At 41.7% G+C, this 24,894-nt stretch overlaps 1 protein-coding gene across 2 annotated transcripts in view; it reads left to right on the forward strand.

Annotated features, from left to right (window-relative positions):
• Window positions 1–13,648: 13,648 nt before the first annotated feature.
• LOC111154100 (neuroblastoma amplified sequence) overlaps window positions 13,649–24,894 on the forward strand; it is a 333,307-nt gene continuing 322,061 nt past the window's right edge. Inside the window, exons 1-5 of one of the 2 annotated variants that reach the window (XM_022513484.1) lie at window positions 13,649–13,872; window positions 16,030–16,084; window positions 18,212–18,248; window positions 21,022–21,099; window positions 21,456–21,503. In XM_022513484.1, coding sequence (XP_022369192.1) covers window positions 13,756–13,872; window positions 16,030–16,084; window positions 18,212–18,248; window positions 21,022–21,099; window positions 21,456–21,503 — 335 coding nt within the window. In that variant the 5' untranslated portion in view covers window positions 13,649–13,755. The remainder of the gene's footprint in view (window positions 13,873–16,029; window positions 16,085–18,211; window positions 18,249–21,021; window positions 21,100–21,455; window positions 21,504–24,894) is intronic. The other variant, XM_022513482.1, reaches the window with a different exon arrangement.

The following is a 24,894-nucleotide window of genomic DNA, read 5'->3' on the forward strand; positions in this document are numbered from 1 at the left end:
TTACAGAAGCTGGTAAGTTCAAAATCTACAGGATGGGTTATCAGACTGGAGAACCAGGAACGGCTGATAATGCAGTTCAGGTCTGAGGGCTGTCTGCTGGCAAAACCTCCTCTTCCTTGCCGCAGGTCAGCCTTATGTTCTGTCAAGGCCTTCCACTGATTGAATGAGGCCCAACTTTACCCAGACAATTTGATGATAAAATTAAGCACCACGAATCCACTCCTTGTCAACTCAGCCCCCATAGGTATCTTCTTAAACTACATGTAATCTCCGAACAAAGACCATGACAAGGTTACACTCCCAGCTAATATGATACAACTATCCTGTGCACAACTGAAAACTCACTAACCCTTTCCCCAGATGAGGATGCAAAGTCCTTGCACTCTTTTCAGTATCTTGTAATTTGAATACCATGATGTTAAGTTAACAAAACTTAAATACTGGGACATAAAATAAATCCATCTTATGTTATAGGATGAAGGGATAATAGAGGGGAGGAAATAAAGATATTTGCTTAGACTGTATATAACACACACACATTCATCACAAAATGGGGAAGAAATTCTCATGACAATTGCAGTCACATTTCTAAAGCTGGTCACATAGTCATAGCTGTTATTTACAACTCCCTTCTTCCCCTACCCACTCCACATTTCCCTGCCTGTACCTCATGCCATCACTGAGGCAATATCCTACTGGTTACATGGACAAGCCCTCTTCTCTGTGGGGGAGCTACACAAGGGCATTGGATAAAAGGAGGCTGGAGGGCGCCTGGGTGGCTCAGTGGGTTAAGCCGCTGCCTTCGGCTCAGGTCATGATCTCAGGTTCCTGGGATCGAGTCCCGCATCGGGCTCTCTGCTCAGCAGGGAGTCTGCTTCCCTCTCTCTCTCTCTCTGCCTGCCTCTCTGCCTACTTGTGAACTCTGTCTGTCAAATAAATAAATAAAATCTTTAAAAAAAAAAAAGGAGGCTGGAATTGTTGGAGGGCATTTTTGGAGATGAGCTCCTACACCTGAACATAACAAATATTTCTCCATTCTTCAGATATCAAGTTCAAATACTCAAACCCATACAAATAAGGCCACAGCAGTTGGATCTGGACTAGATTAGGGAGGACTATGTCTGTCAGATGAAGAAGATTGGTTTAATCTGGGAAGTCAGTGGTTCCCAACCCTCAGTGCGCATCAGAATTACCTGGACGGGTTGCTAAAATGCAGACATGGGGCTCTCCTCCCCAGAGTTTCAGGTTCTGGGGGTCTGGGGTTAGTAGACCTCTCATTGGCATCTCTCACAAATTCCCAGGTGCTGCTGCTGGTGGTGGTCGTGGTGGTGGTGGTCTGGGGACCACAGTTTAACAACCACTGTTTTGGGTGAAGCAGATTTAAAGCAATGAAGGCGGGGACATGATCAGATTTTCCTTTTCTATAACTCTTTCCGGTGGTCTTGTGAAGAATGTATTTGTAGATGCACAGGGGATCCCAGTAGCACACCAAAAAAGTAACGGAAACTTGAACCAGGACCATGAAAGAATGTCGGTCCGGAAGGGAGAGATAAGGGCAACATCGTTAAACTGGCCGAGCTGGATTTGCCTGGGGGCAGGGTGGCAGGGAGAGGAAGTGGGATACGCGAGAGAGGAAGGAAGGGATTGGTACTACTCCCAAGTTTCTGGAGGGGATAACTGGGTGAATGGTGTTAGTATCAATTGAGAAAAAAGATTAAAGGTGGGGCAGCAGGTTGGCAAATAAGTCTATTTCTTTGGGATGCTGCCGGTTGCCTCCCTTTGGAGCCTTTTCACTGGATCTCTCTCTCTCTCCAGTAGCATAGCCCAGGCTTCTTGGCAGCTCAGAAATCTAAGAGGGAGAAAACAGAAGCTACCAAGCCTTAAAGTCTAGGCTCGGATATAAGAGCAGTCACGTACAGACCCAATTCAGATTCAAGAGCAGGGGACATATGCGCTTCATGCATTCATTCAGGGGACTATATCCCCCCACGGAAGGACTGGAAGACTTGTGGGCCTTTGGCCTAGACCTCTCCTATTTATATAGGCTCTGATGGAAAATGGGCAGAATTCCATACTTGTTTCTCTCCCTCCTCATCCCACCCCCCAATTTTTATTTGAGAAATCTTACATAATAAATGGTAAGGCCAAACAAATATGTACTATGCCCTCACTGCTTGTTTAGAAGAAATTTTCCACCTGTACATTTATACTTAATCGATGAGGCCACTGATCTTTAAACCCAAGTAGATCAGAATTACTCTGGGGAGCTCTTTCAACTGCAGATTCCTCAATCTCGCCGTGAGGAATTTTGATTGCTCCCATTTGAAGTGGAGTTCAGAAATATGCATTTAAACACGTTTTGATGTATGCGGGCATCCATGGACCACATACGTAGAGAGATGATTTTAGAATTGATTTTTTTATTCGAGTTTACCTACTTGGTCATGTCAAGCTTTATTCTTAGATGTCTATTTTATTTATTTTATTTCATATCTTATTCTATTTTTAAAAAAATTTCTTTTCTCACTTCTTGAATTGTCAAAGATAGAACAAGCCAGACACTGGTTAAAGTGGTGAGGACAGGTTTTAGTCAGTAATACATTGTTGCATTAGGGAAGGAGGTCCAGAATGAACTAGGCTCAACTTTGATTTATACAGACTTGGCTGAACATTTTAAAAGGAAAATCAGAGACTAGGGAAGGGAACCAGTGGAAGGTTGAACAAAGTCAGGGAAGTGAAAAATTACAAAGGGTCGGTCCGTGTAAATGTATATTAGGCCACCTGTATCATTTAGTTGGCTATCAAGTTAGGATTCTGTCCTCACACAGACACTTCTGAGACAGAGGCCGTGTCCTTTCTGAGGATTACATTTCAAAAGGAAGCTTTCAGGTCCTTGAAAAAGACACTCCTGAGTTACAGTAGGTAATATATACATCTCAAAGGGATAGAAGAAAGAATTCACAATTGTAAACGTTTTAGGGAATGAGAATGGGTGGTCAGGGACCTATGCCAGGTGTTGGCTAGAACAAACAGTGGTAGCTCTTTCTAACAGGCACTTTGGGGAAGAGGGGACGCTGGGACCATCGTGGGAGGTATCTTGAGCTGTTAGAAACTTTTATTAGTGTTTAAGCCTTTAAATGGTGGGGGGAGGGGTGGACAAAATCATTTGTGCTGAGAATCTACATGTTTTAATGTAGACTCAGAGGAGGCACCTGGTTGGCTCAGTCTGAAGAGAGTGAAACTCGGGAGAACATCCAGAGTTTGGTCAAGGAGAGAATTTTTGTCAGAACAATGCCTTACTCTAGGTCTTCCCACTTTAGTGAGGAAACCAAGACACAGATAGATTAATTAATTTGTGCAAACCAATAGTAGAACTGGTCAGTAACAGCTGTGATTCAAATGGAAGTTTTTCAGAATCTAGAGTCTAGGCGCCACCTGTGTGGCTCAGTTGGTTAAGCAACTGCCTTCTGCTCAGGTCATGATCCCAGAGTCACGGGATAGAGTCCCATATCGGGCTCCCAGCTCCATGGGGAGTCTGCTTCTCCCTCTGACCTTCTCCCCTCTCATTCTCTCTCTCACTCTCTCTCTCTCAAATAAATAAATAAAATCTTAAAAAAAAAAAGAATCTAGAGTCTATGCCAGAGGCAGAGTAGACACTGGAAGGTTGTACAAGTCAAGATCCCCTGGGGTAGAAGAGATGCCGTACTACACATGTGTATTCACTACAAAGCTATTGAGTTTTATCTCCTAGGTTCAATGTCAATTCCAGATCAATTCCTAGCATATCAGTATATTTGACTTTAACATACTGTGTTCTTCTTCAGTGACCTAACTTTGGTAAAGATTTGTGTCTCGCCTCAAATGCCTTTAATTTTTCTTTTGGTTAATCCCTTTAGGATTTAATTAGGTTGGGAAGCTTCTTTTAAAATCATTAATCTCATGTCTGTATCAGGGTATAACAACTTAAACTTAAAAAACTTTGAGAGTTTAACACTGAGTATACATTTTTATCTAAAGAGAAACCTAAAATGATAAGGACTTCACCAGGAAATGGTTCGCTGCATGAGATTCCACTGAAGAGGTAACATCATTTAAATTGGAAGACATTAATAATTCTACCTCAAATGGTTCTTAATCCTTGGTGTTTAATTTAGCTTTGGAGAGTGTGTGTGATCCTATGTAATAGCTTCTAAAAAGTTAGTGCTTTGCTCTACCAAACACATTACTAATCCCTAATCGGCTTCATTGAATCTTTGTTCTGTTGGTTAATATTCCCAGTGTAGGTTTCCATTAGCAGTAACTCAAGGATAAACTGGACTTGACCATAATTCCAATACAACCATAGGAAAAAATACAGCTCAGACATGGGCTATCCAGAGAAATTTTCCTTGAGAAAATTACTATTTTATTGGAGAAAATAGATGACTTTTAAAAGTTGCAGTTTCTCCTTTAACCAGAAAAGGGTTAATCTACAACAGTGGGAACATAACCATGAATAATTCATGCAGTCAAGAAAAATGGATTCAGGGCCAACCTTCAAGCTGGGTTTGTGGAGATTAAAAAGCCATTGTTCCTGTCCACCAAAAAATTATGGTATTTTGGTTCTGTAGTTGCCATTTGAATTCTTGAATTATTGGTGTTTTTGGAGACCCCCTAGGTGTCTCCAGTCTGCGGACAGGAATGTAGTCATCATCGAAACGTGAAGCGCTGTCATGTCACTGGTCTTGCTTCTAGCTGGAAACAAAGGCCCCTCAGCCATTTGTAAACTCCCCTCCCAAATATTTCTGGGGAGCCCCAGAGGTGTCCTCTCCATGTTGGCAAGCAACACCGTTTCTTTTGGATGCTGACAGTTGCCTCCCTTTGGAGCCACTGTTGTGTTGCTGTCTGTGCTCTGTGCATCCCAGCTGCACGGCTGTTGGTGGCAAAGCTGGGGAGAATGCCTTCCCCCACCGTGTTTCCCTCTGCGAAGTTCAGGAGGTTCATTTCAGATAATTGGTCAGACAAGACATCCTGAGAGACTCTTACAAACACTGAGAGTGCTGGCTAGAATATAAAAGCAGAAACACAGCTTTAAAATGAGTGGATGAGTTTGTGAGAAGGAAAAGAACCTCCGAGTCCTGACAACAGCCAGGAGAATTCCCAGAAGTAGTGACGTCACCAGCAGCCTCAGGGATGAGTTTTGGCTTCAGGGCTGGTGATGGAGGTGTGGTGGGATGGAGAGGCTGCGTCAAGGCCTCAGACTTGGGATAGGAAGGGGAGTTGGAGCACCGATCAACCTACAAAAAATTAGGATCCATGATGAGCGACCCTATTAACATAAAGTCTCCTAAAACAGAGACAGACAGCAAATAAACTTGTCTGCTCAGCCTGGAATCTGAGTGGCTACAAAACTCTCCTTTGAGAATTTGTGGCCACGGCCTGCCTGAATTTACAGAATTTGTAACATCTGAAATAATTTAGAGTCTTAATTTAAAGGGGATCCAATGGGGCGCCTGGGTGGCTCAGTGGGTTAAGCCTCTGCCTTCGGCTCAGGTCATGATCCCAGGGTCCTGGGATAGAGCCCCACATCGGGCTCTCTGCTCAGCAGGGAGCCTGCTTCCTCCTCTCTCTCTGCCTGCCTTTCTGCCTGCTTGTGATCTCTATCTGTCAAATAAATAAATAAAATCTTTAAAAAAATAAAATAAAATAAAATAAAAAAATAAAGGGGATCCAAGACTCATGAGTGCCTTGCAAAATTGAAGGCAAGTCTTCCCAGGGGAAGGCACCATCCAAGCCAGGCCTCTAAACTCCCAGAATGGATTCCAACTCACAGTTATCAACACATGCACACACAGTGCACAAAGAAACAAGTCACCATGAGCAAGAGTCAGCAGGAAATTTAAGAAAGGCCTTTGAAGACTTTAGGTATTGGAAATATCAGGTAGAGAATACAAATTATATTTGATGTATTTCTAAAAGTAGGAATGGAAACATAAGAAGCAACAAACTAACAAAATGACTAGCATACTTGATTAAAGAAAAAATAAAGGACTTCCAGAAGTAAAATATCTATAATAATTGATATTAAAAACCTGGCGGGAAAATTACACATAGATTAGCCTGAAAAGTGAGCCAGAGGGAACTGGAAAAGAGAACTGAAGAACTTATCCTGAATGTAGAGCAGAAACACAAAGAAATGCAGGGTATGGGAGGGAGGCTCTGGCTAAAGGGGCTATGACGTCCCTCTTGGCTCTAAGGACAATGGTGCACAGGCAACCTTTGAAGATGTAGTGACTGAGAATTTCCAGTAAGTGGTTCAAACAATTGAAAGGAGCAGGGAAGAAATCCCAAACTTCTGAAACCACTCTTAATAAACCAAGGTGAGACAGGCAGGGAGTATGCTGGATGTGCTTGCCGTATGTGAGGACACACACGTGTATGTGTATGTGTGTCTGTGGGCTCCCATGTGTGCGTGAGTGATGTTAGCTTCATGATTATTGTACCACCTTACTCCAGTGGCAGGATTTTCTCTTTACATTGGTCTATATTTGTGCATTTATTCTTTCCCTGCCTCAAATTGATAGTTTAAAAATTTCCGTTATTCCATTCCATCCTCTGGTTTGAAAGACGTATGTCTTCTTTCTTCCTTTTGAAGGAAATATATAATAACAGTAGGTTTTCCTATTGAAATCTGGAGTTATTTAATATCAAATCCTGCTCCCAAATATATAATAACAGTATGAAAGGATTTTACACTGAACACTCGTGCACCCAGCCCTCAGATTCTATCGTTAGTATTTTCTACTCTTGTTTTATCACATCTTTCCATGTATTCATCCTCAATCCATCCATTAATTCATCTTATTTTTGATGCTTTCAAGTATATTACAGATCATCTACCTTTGTTTTTAAACCAAATGAAACAGAATGGCCAGTCACTTGTAAGTCAGTATTGACTAATTTGCCAAGGTAAATGAATTTATCTAAATTAAATACATTCACTTTTTCTTTCCTTTTTTTTTTTTTTAACCAATTGATTTGCTTGCTCTCACACTTGCTGCCTGTGCTACATGTGGGTCTGGTAAGGCCTATTGCCCAGCTGGTTGTTCCATATGATTTGTGAGTGAGGAAATGGGGGGGAGGGGGGAAGTAATGGCCTATATGAATTGTGCAGCAAATTAGAGGAAAGGAGCTTTAAGTAAGGGGCTAGAGGTTTTTTCTTAGGTAATACCATGCATGAGCTTTATGATGTCTATTTGGCTGCCAAGAGATTTATAGAATTGACTGGGGTTCTCCAGGCTTTCTGGAGGAAATAGAATGTTGAAAGTTGCTCTGAATATTATTTTATCATTACGACTAACATTCTCTTCGTAAAGAGCTAGTTTACCATTCAATCAAGTACAAATGTATGACACTTGTAACAGGTAGCATTTAAATGCCCAAATTCAGGGCTCCTGGTGGCTCAGTTATTTAAGTGTCTGCCTTTGACTCAGGTCATGATCTCGGGAGTCCTGGAATGGAGTCCCTCTTGGGATTGGGCTCCCTGCTCTGTGGGAAGTCTACCTCTTCCTCTGCCCTACCATCACCTCCCATGTGTGTGCACGCTTTCTTTCCCTCTCAAATAAATTAATAAAATCTTTTTAAAAAATGTCCAAATTCAATTTTATTATGCAATTTCAAACTAAAAATGGAAGCAACTTCATATGATGCATTAATCTCTTTAAGTCTTTAATATGCAGAAGCATAATGGGTTAAATGCTGAATCATTAATGGCTTTTGGATTAATAGGCTTTTTAGCTGATACAAGCTAAAACACAGAGCTCCTACAAAATGAACCTATCAGTTAATGATGGCTCTACATGGAAGAATTAATAGGGAAAAAACAATTCCTTTATGTAAGGTAGTGTTAAGTAAATTTTGTTTGGTTCTAAGGTAGAAATGTCTATTTCTATTTCAGCAAAGTGAAGGAGAATTACATTTTAGTTCCTCTGAGGTGTAATGATATGATGTGAAGGATAGGAAGAAATGAAACATTTTATCTTTTTCCTTCCCCTCATCCAAGGCTTATAAAAACATCAAATCACTTCTCTTTAAAATGCCTATTTTGGAATTGTCTCAATTTTTATTTCAGTCTTATTTCTTTAAGCCGCTCACAGAGTTACTATTTGTGTTGGTAATGTGGAAAACAAATTTTTCTTTCGAGAAATAACTTATTCATGACTTAAATTGTATTTTATTATTTTTTAAAAGATTTTATTGATTTATTTGACAGAGCGAGAGAGAGCAGGAGAGCACAAGCAAGTGGGGAGTGGCAGGCGGAGAGTGAGGGAGAAGCAGACTCCCCACTGAGCAGGGAGCCAGATTCAAGACTGAATCCCAAGACCCTTGGGATCTTGACCTGAGCTGAAGGCAGATGCTTAACCGATGTGCCCAGACTTAAACTACCTTTAAACCAGGCCTGGACTCTCAGCTAAATTAAGAATTTGTTGGATGACCACGGTAATATGTGGCAACCAAACTCTCATATATAATATCCTTAATATCTACCTCCCCCCCCCCCCGACAGAACACGTTGACAATTCTCCCACTCCACGTGTTGGTTGTCATCCAGAACAGTTCATTTCCACTTTCAACCATCTAAGCGCTCCATCTGTCTTCTCAGTGACATGCTATGATGTGAAGAAAAGATCAGAGGATCAAGACTTGAGGAAATGTGTTTGAATTTTGGCTCTGTTGTGATCTGGCATTGCCCCAAGCTTCAGTCTTCCATGAGGACGTAAGAGTTTTGTAAGCCATGGTTACTATCAATGTATTGATGTAATAATACCATTTATGTTTTATTAATACTAATTCGAATGTGTCAGAAGCAACATTGCAGAGATCCATACCCTAAATAAGGATTCTAAATGAGGGAAATTTGCAAAGTCTATTGTAGGAATGTTGACAGAGGAGTGGTTTGAATGCATTGACATTCAACTCAAATTAGCCTCAGGTGAACTCCCTGGGTCACGAACGAAGGACGAAGATGTCACTTATCTCACACCTGTTAATACCAAATGAGGTCTTTATCTCTTCTCTGGTTTTTTGTTTGGTTGGTTGGTTTTGTTTTCCTTCTCATTGGCTTCATTCTCTTTCCCTGCAGAGAAGGTTCTGTACACGGTGAGTAAGAGGGCTGCTAAAACTCCCAATTTGTCTTTTTTAAACCATGTGATCTGAAAAGGAACAATGCTTTTCCTCCACTTCCACTGTAAAGTCAATCAGTCCAGGCCAGGGAAGAATTCTCTGCCCAGTGCTAGAGGTCAGGGGAATGGGGCTTTCTGAGTGGAGAGGCTTGGATCAAGGAGGCAGAGTGAAGGGAGAGTGAGGGAAACAGTTTCTCCGAAAACTAATGGCCTGGGCAGGCAAGGATGGTCGCTGTCACTCCGTCCATCACCCTTAGAGAATCAGGAAGAGTCTTGCTGTCTTTATGAAATACCCATGCCTTCTTCACAGTGTCGCCACTCTCTGGTTCTAGTTTAGTGTGCCCATCATATCAGCTTGCCCAAGAGAGTCCTGTTTCATGCCTGTTTTCCTAGGTGAATTATTAAAATCACTCCTTTTCATTCTCAAAGTGTCTCAGTTTGGACAGTTAATCATATAGTTACTGAAAATAAGACCCATTAGCGACTTGACTGAGTCCTTGCCCCCCCCATCTGTCTTAAATCATCCTGACCCTTAAACTCAGCTGAATTTTGATTTGAAATTGATCTCTTCTCTGTAGATCTCCTCTGTGGAAGGTCTGATGCTGTAGATTTGGACCTCTTCTCAGGATCTCTTTATTCTTCCCACCTTCTTCCCTTTTAGTGGGCACCTCACCTTCTTCTTTTTCCAAGAAATATTCCAGAGTTTAAGTAGTGGCGAAGAGGGCTTCCTAACCTGCTTATCCATCTGCTCAGAGCATGTCTGGGGGTAGAATTTTCCTTCCAGAAATTGCTCCAATTTAAACGTGCAGTCATGTGGTGTGGTTTCAGCCCATGCTTGCTGTTTCTTTAGACCGGGAGCTCCCATGGATCAGTCAGGCGTGGCCTTAGGTCTCCTGTTCTGCTGTATAGACTATGGCAAGTGGGGCTGCGTGAGGACAGATAAAGCAATTTACAGTGTGATGATGCTAAAAGAAAACCATTTTCTTGGTGGTATGTTTGCACCTGTCCCCTTCACATACCGAGCTGTGTCAGCTTGGCCAATTACCTCCTGGCTGTTTGGGCGCTGATCCGCTGAAGGCGGTGAAGGGCATGGAGGAAGCAGAGAGCAATCTCAGTCTCTGTCCCAGACTCTTGGATGAGCTGGGGAGGAGAGGAGAGCCGAGGAGACTTGGTGTGCAGGACGGGGTGAAGGCAGGACCAAGGAGGACTTGCAGCTCCAGGGGCCACCTTCCCTGTGTATTTCCACTGAATGGCATTCCTGCCTCTTAATGCTCTACCTCATGCCACATCTGCGTGCACATGTCTGGGGTCCGCGGTTGAGAATCTGATCAAAAAACACCACTGCTCTGAAGAGAAGTACTTTGGGGGAAACAAAGTTTGAAAAAGGTTCTGGGGGAAGTTTTTCATTTATTCAACAAATACATATATATCTTGTCCTGTGCTCTGTGCCAAATTCTGGTGTATATTCTGGGGATATAGTAGCAAGGTATATGGCATTTGTGAGATAGAAGGAAAATACAGCTATGGGTCTTTCCCCCTGGTTCCTGGCAGAGCTCCTAACATCCTTGTATTCCTTAAGGGATAATACTAGGTGTATCTCTTGTTCCAATATTTGTCTTCGACCACATGCCTGACCCAGGGCTTCTAAAACCTTTGTAAACTCCTAAGTGATAACAGCACTAGGAGTGTCTTGTTTTAGCAAAGCGACTCTGAGTGGGCTTCTAGATGACTCTTTAATGGCAGCAGGTCACCAGACAGGCCAAGCCATGATTAGAAGCTTGGACTTTTCTGCCCCTTTCTCCGGAGGGAGGAGAGGAGTTGGAAATGGAATTAATCATTGATCATGCTTAAGTGAGGAAGCCTGTATAAAATTTTCAACAGTCGGGGTGGGGGGAGGGGTTGGAGAGCTTCCCGGCTGGTGAATACAACCACAAGAGGGGGTGACACTCCCCAGCTGCACAGGACCATAAGTTCTTGCACTTGGAACCCTCCCAGACCTTGCCTTATGTACCTCTTCATCTGGCTTTCATCTGTATCCTTTATCATATTCCTTAATAACCTGGTAGACCTGTGTTTTCCTGAGTTCTGTGAGCTGCTCTAGCAAATTAATCGAACCCGAGAAGAGGGGTCTTTGGAATCTGACCTGTAGCTGGTAGTCAGAGGCACAGGTGATAAGGTGCTCCCGTGGCCCGTGTTGTTAGCACGCACTGCTTACACAGAAGCACCTGGGCTTTCCACTGGCATCTGAAGTGTATGGGAGTGTGCATGTGTGTGGAGGCAGTGTTGTGCGACTGAGCCCGAACCTGTGGTATCTGATCCCATCTCTGGAAGAGAGGGTCGAACTCTTGGGACATTCCGCTGGTGTCTGAGAATTACTTGATGGTGTGGGGGAAAACCTCCACACATTTGGTAACCAGAACTGTCAGAAGTGTTTGGTGTATCACTACATTTGTATATTTAGGGCAAATACCCAGTAGTGTGATTGCTGGGTCGTAGTGTAGCTCTATTTTCAACTTTTTGAGGAACCTCCATGCTGTTTTCCAGAGTGGCTGCACCAGCTTGCATTTGGAAGGGGCATGTGCACCTGAATGTTTATAGCAGCAATGCCCACAATAGCCAAAGCATGGAAAGAACCTAGATGTCCATCAACAGACGAATGGATAAAGAAGATGTGGTATGTATTAGTATACACACACACACACACACACACACACACACACACACCACGGAATAATATGCAGCCATCAAAAACCCCTGAAATCTTGCCATTTACAAGGATGTGGATAGAACTAGAGGGTGATATGCTAAGCAAAATAAGTCAGTTAGAGAAAGACAATTATCATATGATCTCTCTGATATGAGGAATTTGAGAGGCAGGGCAGGGGGTTGTTGGGGAAGGGAGGGAAAAATATGAAACAAGATGGGACTGGGGAGGGAGACAAACCATAAGAGACTCTTAATCTCAGGAAAAAACTGAGGGTTGCTGGAGTGGAGGAAGTTGGGAGGGATGGGGTGGCTGGGTGATGGACATTGGGGAGGGTATGGGCTATGATGAGTGCTGTGAATTGTGTAAGACTGATGCCCCGAAGCAAATAATACACTATATGTTAATAATAATAAAGTGTTTGGTGTAGGTAGGAGGTTCATAGGAAAAAAACATGTAGTAGGGAAGAACTGGATTTTCCCTACACAGGGAAAAAGCTGATTTTTTTTTTTTTTTCTATTTCAGCAGTGGTATGTATATGGTAGTGCACTCTGTCCTGGTGGAGCCTACATTTTAGTGAATGGGGACAGACAATACAAAAATGGAATGAAACATACATTATATAGTGTTTTGGTGATAAATGTTATAGGAGAAAAACAGAAGGTAAGGGGGGATCTGGAGTTCAGGGAAGGTGGTTACAAATTTAGAAATAAGCAGTCAGGGTAGGCTTCCAGAGAGAAGGTGACATTTGAACAAAAACTTGGAAATGAGAGAGAGAGACAAATACCTAATAGAAAACCTTCCAAACAGAGGGAACAACCCTTGCAAAGTCCCTGAAGGGAAGTGTGTTTGCTGTGTTCCCAAACAGCAAGGTCAGTGTGGCCGAAGGTGGTGGGTGGAGCGGTGAGAAGCAGGAGTGAGGTGGGAGAGTAAGGGGAGTGGGCAGGTGATCTAGGGCAGGCTTTGAGGTCATTTAACTTTGCAAGAAATGGGATCCCTAGGCTTCCCAGCTGAGGTTTTTAATTGCATTACTGCCGAATGCATCTTAAGGGATATTATGCAATATAATTCCTGCAAGAAATCTTCAGTATTTGTGTTTCTTTTGAATGTGACACAGTGCTAATTTCTTGTACACTGTATATTCATTAGGGTTACACAGAGGCACTTGTTAAATGAATAAATGAACAAATGAGGCTGGCAGTTTAGTTCCAAGTAGGTCCTCAATGTGTTATTTCAAGTTTATTGCTTCCATACCCTTTTCCCACTTGGGTTATATTCAGCTGCCTGCTCTTTCAACTATGCATTTTTCTGCCTGTCTTTGTTCACCCAATTTCCCCTTACTTGAGATGCTCTCCCGAACCTTCTCAGCTTGATTCAAATTCTACTTACAGACCAAAGACAAGCTCCACTCCTCCAGAAAGCTGGCCCAGACTCTGTGACCTTTGTTGCTTTTTCTGAGCTCCTATGGCATCGTTCCTCTGACACCTTTCATTGGCTTAATCTGTTGCGTTGCATCATTTTTGCTACTTATTTAAAAACCACTGTTAGCACTCTTTGTATTTGGCCACAGATAGGCAAATGAATGCTAACATCTTAGATACTTGTACCATTGCTCTTTTGGAGAAGCTGTCTGGATAGGAGCGGTTCAGACATGTTCATCTCACGCAGATTGGTAAACAAGGGGTGCCCGGGGACCCGGACCTAAGTCGTATCCCTGACAAGCAATAGTCACTATTTCCTGCTCTTAAAAGGGTTAATCCAGTAGTTCCTTTCCACGCCCAGTTAACCACACCTCCTTCCCGTGAATCAAAAGCGACAGCGGCCTGGGAAGTTTGTCCCTTGCGAGATGCCGTAGTGTCCCCGCTTCGGTTGCTCCATTCCCGGGCGAACATGGCGGCCTCCGAGACGGCGCCGGCTGTGAATCCAGCCGCTGCGGAGGGAGAGGAGGAGACGATTCTCTATGACTTGTTGGTCAACACCGAGTGGCCCTCGGAGACAGAAGTGCAGGTGAACCAGGCCCCTCCAGAGCTGCGGCCAGCCTGGCGCGGGCGCTGTCCGGGGAGAGCCACGTAGCAGAGCCACGTAGGGTAGTGGAGCCGGGTGGGAGGGGGAGCAGGGCTCCGCCGCTTGTGCTGTCGCCGTGGCAACGGCGCCGCGAGCTAACGGGGATCTGGGTGCCCTAAAGCGGAAGGTACCCGAGAGCCCCCCTGGGCTTCCGAATTTGGTCGTCGGGGCAAAACCGCGGGCTCTGGGGCACGAACCTTCCCATTCGGGATCTCAGTTTCGCTTCTCCTCAGTTTGGAGGGGAGGCACAAGGTTGGACTCCAGGGTCCTCCTGTTGCCTGGATTCTCGGGGGTCCTTTCCGGGAGGCGGCGAGGCAAGAGCTGACCGGGGCTGAGCTCTCTGCAGCGGGAGAACTTTCCATGACCCTACAGTCCACTCAGCATCTGGAGGGCCGCCGCGGAGTGCGGCATCAGACCTTTACCCCTCCTTGGTGCTGAATTGCACCCATTCCTGTGCATTTCAGTAAACAAGCATTTAAAGTGCCAGTGTGTCCGTCCGTGTCTCAGATAATTTACGTGTGTGTCCGTCCACGTCCCAGATACTGTGTCGGGCGGTGGGCATGGAAAGGTGAATAACTTTTGGTAGCGTCTGCAGTCTAGATGGGAGACCATCCAGTGAACCCTTTTTGCTACTTAGTGTAATTGCGCTGTGATAGTGGTTTGAACAAAGCGACAGAGAAGAGTGAGGAGCTGCTGACCTGGCGTTGGGTTCCGCCCTGAAGAAAGGGTTCAAGGGGTTCGTAACCTTAACTGGACCTTGGGGTTTTCAGTTGTTGCACAGAGAGGGGACTCCCAGCATAAGGTGACCAGTAGGAACCAGGAATCCACATTTATTCAACGTATGTACTGAGCGCCTGTCATTGTTTTAGACTCCGAGGATGCAACAAGATTCAGAAGGACTTTTATTAAAGATCAAGGAGTCCTGACCTATGGACTCTTTATTACAACACTTTTCCTGTTTCTTTACCAGAGAAACTGCTCATTCTCCGATCTATAAAATTTGTAGTTTTTCTTTAACCTCCTTTCCATTGCAGTTCTCTGCTTGTCTTGAATAGTGTATTTTTTTTTTTTTAGGCTGTACATACTGTTTTTCAAGTTTTTACTTAGTTTCTGTTGGTCTTGAACAATGAATATTGTAGGGTATGTAGTTAGGATGTTGTATGTTGCTGCTGCTATTGGTGGAAAAAGATTGCATATTCACTCCTTAGCACCCATTGGTTCTTTACTGGAACGTTGCAGAATGCTTCACATGATAAATCGATTAAAAAAAGCACAGCATCAACTTACATTGAAATGTCATAGCACTTTTTTTTGGGTTTGGTTTTGTTCTGGTTCGATTGATTTCACATATCCCTCTTCAAGCTCTTGGAGGACAATTACATCTGTTTCATCTTTATAACCCTCCCTAGGACCAAACTGTGTATTACTGATCAGTGGATAATCAATTCATGTTAGTGGAGTGAAATATCTTTTCTGTGCTTTTTGGTTGTATCTGACTGCACTTCCAGTATGTCCGTGTTCCTCTCTTAACAGGCACATTAGTACATCGTATTCATTATTTGTAGTGCCTGCTATTGTTTAGTTTAGTGTTTAGTCTGTACTTGGGAACTATTTAGTATACCACTTGTGTATCAGTGTGCGTGTTGGTAGCCTTTTCTCTGTGGATATACAACAAATACTCAAATTTGCCTGCAGGTACGAGTTTATTAATCCACATGAGCACTTCTCCTGCAAGCAAAGATTACTTTAGGCCTCTCTAACCCACCCAAGTAGACTGCTGAACTGACAACCAACATGGTCTTTGCCCTTGACGACTTCTGTCTCTGGACTGGTGTTTTGATATTTGGTGTTTGAGTTTCCACCTTCAATCCTTGTCCTCCCCTCAAAATTTGTTGGGACAAATGCCTATAACTCTACCATGCTTACTTTTGCTGTCACGGTTTTCAGTCCTTCTTTTACTTCTTTTGTTTCTGAATAGTGGTTTTTAAATATTGGTAACTTGTACCCTGCACTGCATATTAGCAAAGAAAACGTAACCTTACGTATTGTGTAAGTATTCCTAGAAAATTCTCAAATGTAAATTCTTTTTCCCCATTGCAGTCTAGAGGCAACCGAAAACATGGTGCATCCTTTATCATCACAAAAGCGATTAGAGGTAAATACAGCTTATTTTTCTCTCTATAATGATAGATAATTTTTTCATTTCATTTATAACTTTACTGTTTTTGAAACTTTAGGAAATTTATTTACTTACTTTTAAAAAGATTTTTATTTATTTGTCAGAACACAAGCAGGGGGTAGCAGCAGGTAGAGGCAGAAGCAGGCTCCCCGCTGAGCAAGGAGCCTGATGCGGGACTATATCCCAGGACCTTGGGATCATGACCTCCGCCAAAGGCAAGCACTTAACTGAGCCACACAGGTGTCTCAAAAACTTTAGGAATTTTAAAGCGTTCTTTTAGACTTATAACGCCAGATAAAAGTGAATAGCATACATGTTACCTGAGTTTAATTTTATACATATACATATATATGTATGTATTTTGACTATATATGATATGTGGATATATACGTGCATATAAGTGTATGTATACGCACACATTTTTAATCCAGCTTAGAGCTAAAGTATGGCTTAAGGTTAACTATTATGGATGTGTTCTAGAAGAGCTGAAGAAAATCAAACCCAGTGTCTCAGAGTCTGGACACAGAAAGTGACAAGCTGTTTTAAGTGGTTTACATGATGTTCCAGCAACATCTGGTTAGAGTTATTCAGATTAAAATTTTGATTAACCAGAGCATTCGTGTAACTCCTGACAGACTTTGCATATGAGCTCAGGGTATCTGAGAAAGACTTGAGCACTGGTTGCATTAAGTTGATGCCAGGAGAACTTTATTTATATTTATTGATCTAATCCTTTATTAGATCAACAAGGTAGGTGCTATTAGGACTTCATGTTTTTAGATGAGGAAACTTGCCCAAGGTCACTCATTTGGAATTTGACTGCATTGTTTTTCTGGCTCCAAAGCTCATCCTTGTAATAACTGATGAATTTGAACTACTTACACAGAGCAGATTCAGTTTCAAAGGAGCTAAGTACTTGAAATTAACTCTAATTTTATCTTCTATTATAAGGACTAGCATATTCAGTTCTCATTGTGATGAATGTTTTAAAATTTTGGTAATTAAGAAAATGTACATAAGTAATAAAATTCATATAGAGAAATTCAGAGGCTATGGATAACCACAAATTCAGATAAATAATTTCTCATTTTGCCACCTGGAGGGAGTGTCTTACCCTTCATTCTTTTTTTTTTATTGCTCTACACCTACATATTCACATTCCCATATACATTTTAAATGAGATCATATAAAACATTATTTGTCAATAGTGTAGTTAATCTTAAAAGCAAACTGTCAGTTATCAGCAAAATTCCTCTTTATTCAGGAATAACAGAATTGCCATTCAGGACAAACAAGTTATAGTAAAACTATAGCTTAGTCCAACAAACAGAGGAGAAGAACATTATTTTCTGGAAGAGGAGGAAGTTGGGAGGGGTTGTTTTGAATGAAGGTCGAGTGGAAAAAAGCTTTCAGGGTGATGATGGTTTCTTATCCCCTGAGTTGCAGGGGGAGTCTGTTTCTTGCAGGCGGTGTGATAGTGCATTGGTACAGGTACATGTCTTCCTTCTTGGGGCCTGTAACTGATGATACTTTCCTCTTGATTCTCCTGTTGAGGCCTGACACTCCTTCCTATAATCGATGTTGAAAGGTCCTGCTCCCCCTTCTAGCCTCCTGACTCAAGTGAGATGTCCCCTTATTTTCAGTGTGTTAGAGATTTTGTTTCCCCTGGACTTCTGCATTTTAAGTGTTATTATTTTTTTTTTTAAATCTTTGCTGTAAAGTACAAAATAATATCTTAATTTGTATACAAATATTTTGGTTTTAAGAGGTGATTACTATGACTTCTACTCCTTGGTTTTGTTAAAGCCTCTTTGGTGACATTTAACATCTCAAACCACATTTCCCACATTTCCTTTTTGTACTGTTAGGAAATAACTTGAAAGTTTCGAGTAACACATACTTGGGACTTAATATGCAGAAATGTCTGATGTTATAAAAGTTACACTGTATATTAGATTATATTCCTTTATTTTAAGAATTTTGTTCTCTATATTTTGTAATGACTCACTCTGCAGTATATTTTAGACTTATCGCTGAAGCTAATTTGAAAGCGATTCCTAGACAATAGCTGATTCATATTTGGTTTTGTTATTTTTATTACAGATCATTTATTATTTTTACGCCAATACATCTGGTACAGGTAAGTGTCTCTTCCGAATGTCAAATACAAATATTATCCTACTTATGACTTAAGTTTTCAGAATTGAAACTTCAGGTTGTGATCCAGATGCTGACATTCCGGTGAATGAAGTAAACCTTTTCAAATAGTTGCTACACTGACAAGATATCTCAGTTGACTTCGGGTAATTTTTGTTCTTTAGTCATTAGTCAGAATATCTCTGGAGGACTTCTGGTTTCTCTGGTGAGTGTTGTCAGCCTTATCTTGAATGCCCACATGATGGGTCTGGAGCTTGGGGATCTTTTTATTTTATTTTATTATTTTTTTTAAAGATTTTATTTATTTATTTGACAGAGAAAGATCCCAAGTAGGCAGAGAGGCAGGCAGAGAGAGAGAGAGAAGCAGGCTCCCCTCTAAGCAAAGAGCCCGATGCTGGGCTCGATCCCAGGACCCTGAGATCATGATCTGAGCCAAAGGCAGAGGCTTAACCCACTGAGCCACCCAGGTGCCCTGTTGGGGATCTTTTTAAACACAAGTTTGTTCTTATTGTAATAACAGTTCTTGTGGTCAATATTCAGTCTCTGAGCATCAGGGAAGGTTCTTTGTGTTTCAGTTCTTGGATACTTTTTCATTCTTTTGAGTGTTAAGTCTTTTTAGGCATGATGTGAGTGTTCAACCTTCAAAGGAGGAAAGAAGTGATTGTTTTGACAAATGATACAGTTGTGCTTTTAGACAGGTGTATAGGAATTGTTTCATAGATGTTTTTAACACAGATTGTTTAAGAATATCTAATCTTGGGGCTCCTGGGTGGCTCAGTGGGTTATAGCCTCTGCCTTCAGCTCGGGTCATGATCCCAGGGTCCTGGGATCAAGCCCCACATCTGGCTCTCTGCTCAGCAGGGAGCCTGCTTCCTCCGCTCTCTCTACCTGTCTCTCTGCCTACTTGTGATCTCTGTCAAATAAATAAAATCTTTAAAAAAAAAAAAAAAAGAATATCTAATCTTAAAAGCTTCAGAGATAATAAAGTTTTATAAAAGCAACCTTTGGCTCTTCTCTAGATTAGCTCTGATTTTTTTTTCATCTGCTGTGTGTGTGTGTGTGTGTGTGTGTGTGTGTGTATGTGTGTGTGTGTGTGTGTGTAAATTAAATTTCTTATTGAATTTTATCTTCTTTTGGAGGTGTGTGTCCAGTATGATAGGGTAAAGAGTTAAGAGGTGCTGGAGGGGCAGGGATGGGGAGGAATATTTGAGAGGTGGGCTGTTTTTCCTGAGCTCACTGGGTGGTCTAGCTTGCTAGTCCTGAACATCTTATAAGGGGAAGTATGGGCAGAAAATAATGTCAGTATACCCCAATGCACCATGAAGTGATTATTTAATCTTCTACATGATATATGACTTTCATAAGTAACCTAAAGTTAACTGAGAAAAGTTCAGCTTTTGCTCTTGAGTTTATAGTAAAGAAACCTAAAGGTTTTGGGGGCAATATTTGCTTCAGGTGGTTTTATCTTTTAAAGTTTTTTTTTTTCTTTTAATTGTGAATTATTATAAACAGACGGAGAACTATAGATGCTATAAGTCTAAACAAGTTTATTATAGTGTTATCTGCATGGGAATTAGGCAGTTGTTGCTGTTTTGTTCAGAGAGCCTTTCCCTCTTTTTATGCGAACTGTTACAACTCTTTGCCCCCCTCCCCTACTTCCCCTCTAGAGGAAATTGTCATCCTCAAGTTGATGGTATCATTCACATGCATGTTTCATATCTTTGTTATAACAGTCCTGTAACTGCCGTGGTATAAAATATTTTGTGTTTCAGACATGAATGTAAATATGCTGAAAGTCTATTACTGATACTTTTATCCTACTTTTTTGTTTTCTAATTGCCATAGTGTTTTTCCCTTTTTTCCCCACCAGCTTGTTTTCTTTATTCTTCTTTTCCATCTATTTTCTTGATTTCCTCCTGTGTTACTCTTGATTTGTTGTATCTGCCCATGCATTGACGGTGAATCCTTTCCTCCCGTCTTTTGTGAGTGATGTTATTGTGAGCTTATGCATGGCGATTCTCACACCCCTTGAGTGAGTTGAAATTGCGGTCTGATCTTGCAGGTAGTAAAGGCTGGGGTTTTTCTTTTTTATGGGGATTTCATTCCCATCCTCCCACAGATCAAATTCCAGACAGAGATGGTATTCTTGAATGACAATGACCCCCCCCCCCCCATGTTGAAGTTTGTCTAGTTTTCTTTTCTCTGAGAGTGCAGTCCTGTCAAGGGGTCAAGGGTGGTGCTGGCCATGCCAGCAACTCCCTTCCAGCTCTTGTTCTTTCTAGGCCCCCGCAGCTCCTTTCCTGTCCCAGGTGTTGCTTTCTCTTTTGAGTTCTTGTACCTCTACCCAATTCTAACTTTAAGTTCCTCTTTCATTTCTAACACTTGAGGACTCCTTTTGTTCTTATGAGTTTAGCTGTATACTAGAATTTGCTAGAGGTGAGTCAGGATTTCTAGGTGTGTATAACAGGAAGGGTTTCTTACAGGCTCACTCTGCTATGTTACTGGTATCTTTGATGTCTTTTCCTTAGAAAGGACATGAAATTTATGTATTTGAACATACTACCATGTTTTTCTGGAAAAAGAGAGATGTATGTGGTCAACTTTTAGATAACTAACTCTTTTGGGTTTACCAATATTCAAATCTTCTAATGGAAAAAATCTTATCTTCCTATGGCTCTATATGCTGTTTATAATATTTATTTATTTATATGTGTCTTTCATGATTAGATTTTAAGTTGGCTAATGTGTTGTTTCAGCCCTGTGCCTTTTTTGCTCCCTGATGGACTGGTTCGTTTGGTTAATAAACAGATAAACTGGCATTTGGTACTTGCAAGGTAAGGTGTTAAAAATTTGTGTTTCTCTACCGGGATTAGCACTTAAATTTCATTATGGATATTAATTTTGGGTTCTTTTAGCTTGCAGTCTTGATTTTATTTATTTTTTTTTATTGCATGTGAATTCACTTTGTCACATATGACTGGGTATCTTTTAAATGTATTAACTCAACTATATTGGATCATTTTTGTGTACGCTTTGGTACTTTTATACTACTTTAAGATCAAAAGTTGGGTAATGGAAGATGTGAAAGCATTTAAAAATGATTTTTAACTTCTTAAAGTTATTCCATCTTTGTTGAAGACTGCTACAAATAATTATATAGAATTTTTTTTCTCTTTCTCTCCCATGAAAGCAATGGAAAACTTTTGGCTGCTGTTCAGGATCAGTGTGTAGAGATCAGGTAATTGTTAATGTTATTCGTATTTAAAATGTCCCTTGAGAAAATTTTACTTGATTTATGGGAACTAAGAGTTTTGGAGGGGTGAATTTAAGGGGATTTTACCATTAGCTCACATAATTTTGTGAGGCCTCAAACATCACTTATGTCAATTATAGGGTAAGAGATACTTTGTCAGAATAGCAGAGTCTACTCCCTGAATCAGTCTGCTGTTACCTGAGAAATGTTACTTTTTCAGTAGACCAGGCATATCTTCAGAACTTAGAAGGCTTTCTTATTTAACTAGTTACTGCTAAGTCAGCTAAAGCAGATGATCAACAAGGTATTAAAGTAGGGACCACTTTGTTCTGTTGGCATAAAGCTCTGGATGGAATATGAGTCTGCAAAAGACAAAGACTATGTATTACTTGAGGCCAATGATAGTCTGTCATCTTGAGACATTCAATGGTTATTATATTCACATCTAGAAGGCTTCTCTAAGCTGGGCTTTCCATGTACTTTATTTTTTTTTTTAATTTTATTTTTTTAATTTTTATTTATTTTTTTTATTAGAGAGCAAGAGCAGGACGAGGGGGAGCGGAGAGGAGAGGGGAGGGAGAAGCAGGCTCCCCGCTGAGCAGGGGGCTTAAGCAAGGCTGGATCCCAGGATCCTGAGATGGCAACCTGAACTGAAGTCAGATGATCAACCGACTGAGCCACCCAGGCATCCCCCCATGTACTTTATTTTAAAGTCATATATCAGTTGTAAAAGAAATAGCAACTAATTTAGGAAAACTGGTTAATGTTTTTTTTTTTTTTTGAAATTACAAATAGCGCAGACTAAACATGTTGCATTTCTAAAATTAGAGGCTACTCCTTCAGGCAAAGTGTAACTCCTGGTATTTAAAAATAAACAATGAGAGGGGCTCCTGGGTGGCTCAGTGGATTAAGGCCTCTGCCTTTGGCTCAGATCATGATCGCAGGACCCTGGGATCGAGCCCCGCATTGGGCTCTCTGCTCAGTAGGCTTAGCAAGGAGTCTGCTTCTCCCTCTCTCTCTGCCTGCCTTTCTGCCTGCTTGTGATCCCTATCAAATAAATAAATAAATAATCTTAAATAAAACCAAAAAACAAAAAACAATGAGACTAAAATTTCGGGATGTCTAGATACCAGTCCAGACTTTTCCCCAATACTTCATTATTCTTTTTTTGACAGACAGAGATCACAAGTAGGCAGAGCAGCAGGCAGAGAGAGAGGGGGAAGCAGGCTCCCCGTTGAGGAGAGAGCCCTATGCGGGGCTCGATTCCAGGACCCTGGGATCATGACCTGAGCCGAAGGCAGAGGTTTTAACCCACTGAGCCACCCAGGCGCCCCTACTTCATTATTCTTGATTAAACATAGTATAATGAACACTCAGTTGTTACCACACTGGTTTTAGCTTTCTGTTTGTGTACTTTCTTTTTGCAGTTATCCAAACAGAACTGGACCCTCCACTTGTGGGGGAGTAGACAGAGGTTTGCCCCCATTGGAGCATCAGCTTCAGATGTGGAGGCTTTGTTTCCTGATCCTTTGTACAATCATCAGGATGGAGATGATTGGCAATAATGACAGCCTTTCAAAACTACATTTCTTAATTTGGCATGGCTTTGATAGGCAAGTCCCTCTTTTTTTCCTATAGCATCAGTAAGCATCAAGTTGGCACAATTTTTGGACTTCCGTTTATAGGATTGGGCGAGTACTTGCTATTGCGTTTGTTGCAGGAATGTGAAATCTATCTTTTTGAGAAATACGCTTATGGTGTGACTTTATATATAGCAGTTAATCCTCAAAATTTCCATCTTCCTCCCATGAAATGAGAACATCAGTGGAATGATCTTAGGTGTTACGGTCAGAATGTGCATATGGGGATGGGATTGGTAGGCCAGTGAAGAAGAGTTTGACCAAGGATTTATGGAACTTGTTAATACAATTTGTGATGAGATGAAAAAAAAATTTGCTTTTATAAAAGGATTTGCCACTTGATTGTTAGAGTGTAAAATATTTATAAAACTTGTAAACATATTCAACTCTAGGAATTCACTCATGTATTTGAGACTAAGTGGTGAGGGAGGATTTCTAGGCAATGAAAGTATGCTCATCAGGATCTTATTCATCTGATGCATAATTTGCAAAAGGTTTTGATAACATTAGTATATCTAAGGAGTCTTACATGGTGAGGCATGGATTCCATCAGGAAGCTTTTCGGGAACACACTCCCTATGGACCCATCCCTCCCCCTCACTGCTTAAGTACTAATCTGCTATGCTCCTGAAAGCAACACCGTTATACCTAATGGTAGGCTAATGCTAATGGTGTTGGGCACTCTTATAAGTGCGTTGCATGTGCTAATTCATTTAATCTTTGCATCAGCCCTGTGAGGTATGTATTGCTATTTTTCTCCATTTTAGAAATGAGGAAGCTGACACAATATGGCTAAATTACTTGCTTGAGGATTTGAAATCTACCATTCTAGCTTCAGTGTTCCAGCTTTGAACCACTGATCTCTACTACCTTTTGATCATGTTGTTGAGCCGTATATGCGTGTATGCTTACATTCTGGTTCCCCTGGTACAGTTAGGGCCTCTACTTTGCGCAACTCCAGGGTTGTCATTCTTTTAAAATTCCGCGTGAGTGGGATCTGGTGTCTCCAAGTCCAGTGACACTGTGTGTTCCTTGGAAGCAACCCCTGCCCTTTTCCCCTTGCAGTGCTAGAGAGAGAGAAGGAGATAGAGCGCGCGCACATGCATGCGAGAACATGCACGAGCAGGGAGCAGGGCAGAGAGAGAGGGAGAGAGAGAATCTCCAGCAGACTCCCCGCTGAGCGTGGAGCCCAATGCAGGGCTTGATCCCAGGACCCTGAGGTCATGACCCAAGCCCAAATCAAGAGTCAGATGTTTAATCGACAGCCAGCCAGGCACCCCTCCCAAGTAGCTTTTATCTCCTTGGATGTAATAGGCGCCTAGTTGATGTTTGGTGAGTAAGTAAGGTGTTTGTGAGTGGGATAGAAGAAGCAGATGCTGGGAGGATATTACAGGGTATAGTCCACTGACTTGCTCAGAGCTGGCAGACAGTTCCCTTTGCTGAATTTTGTGGGGTTACTACATTTTGTAGGAACCTGAAAGGAAGAGTGTTTGAGCAAAGATACAGAATGGTTAGGAAAGAAAAAGTGCCAGGTAGATCCTCAAAGTAAAACCTTATGCACAATGGCTATGCCTGAGTTAAGACCTTTGTTCTCACTATTGCACGTTTGTTTTTTGTGCTATGGTGAAGGCACATAGAAGGTCAGATTGGCTCCAGTATGCTAGTCGGCACGTGGGATTCTGTCACTATTTGTTGATTGTATTCGAATATGAAGGAGCACTCTAATGTCTGAGGTC

Source organism: Enhydra lutris, unplaced genomic scaffold (assembly GCF_002288905.1).
Source record: "Enhydra lutris kenyoni isolate GAN:26980312 unplaced genomic scaffold, ASM228890v2 scaffoldscaffold35, whole genome shotgun sequence".
Lineage (NCBI taxonomy): Eukaryota > Metazoa > Chordata > Mammalia > Carnivora > Mustelidae > Enhydra > Enhydra lutris.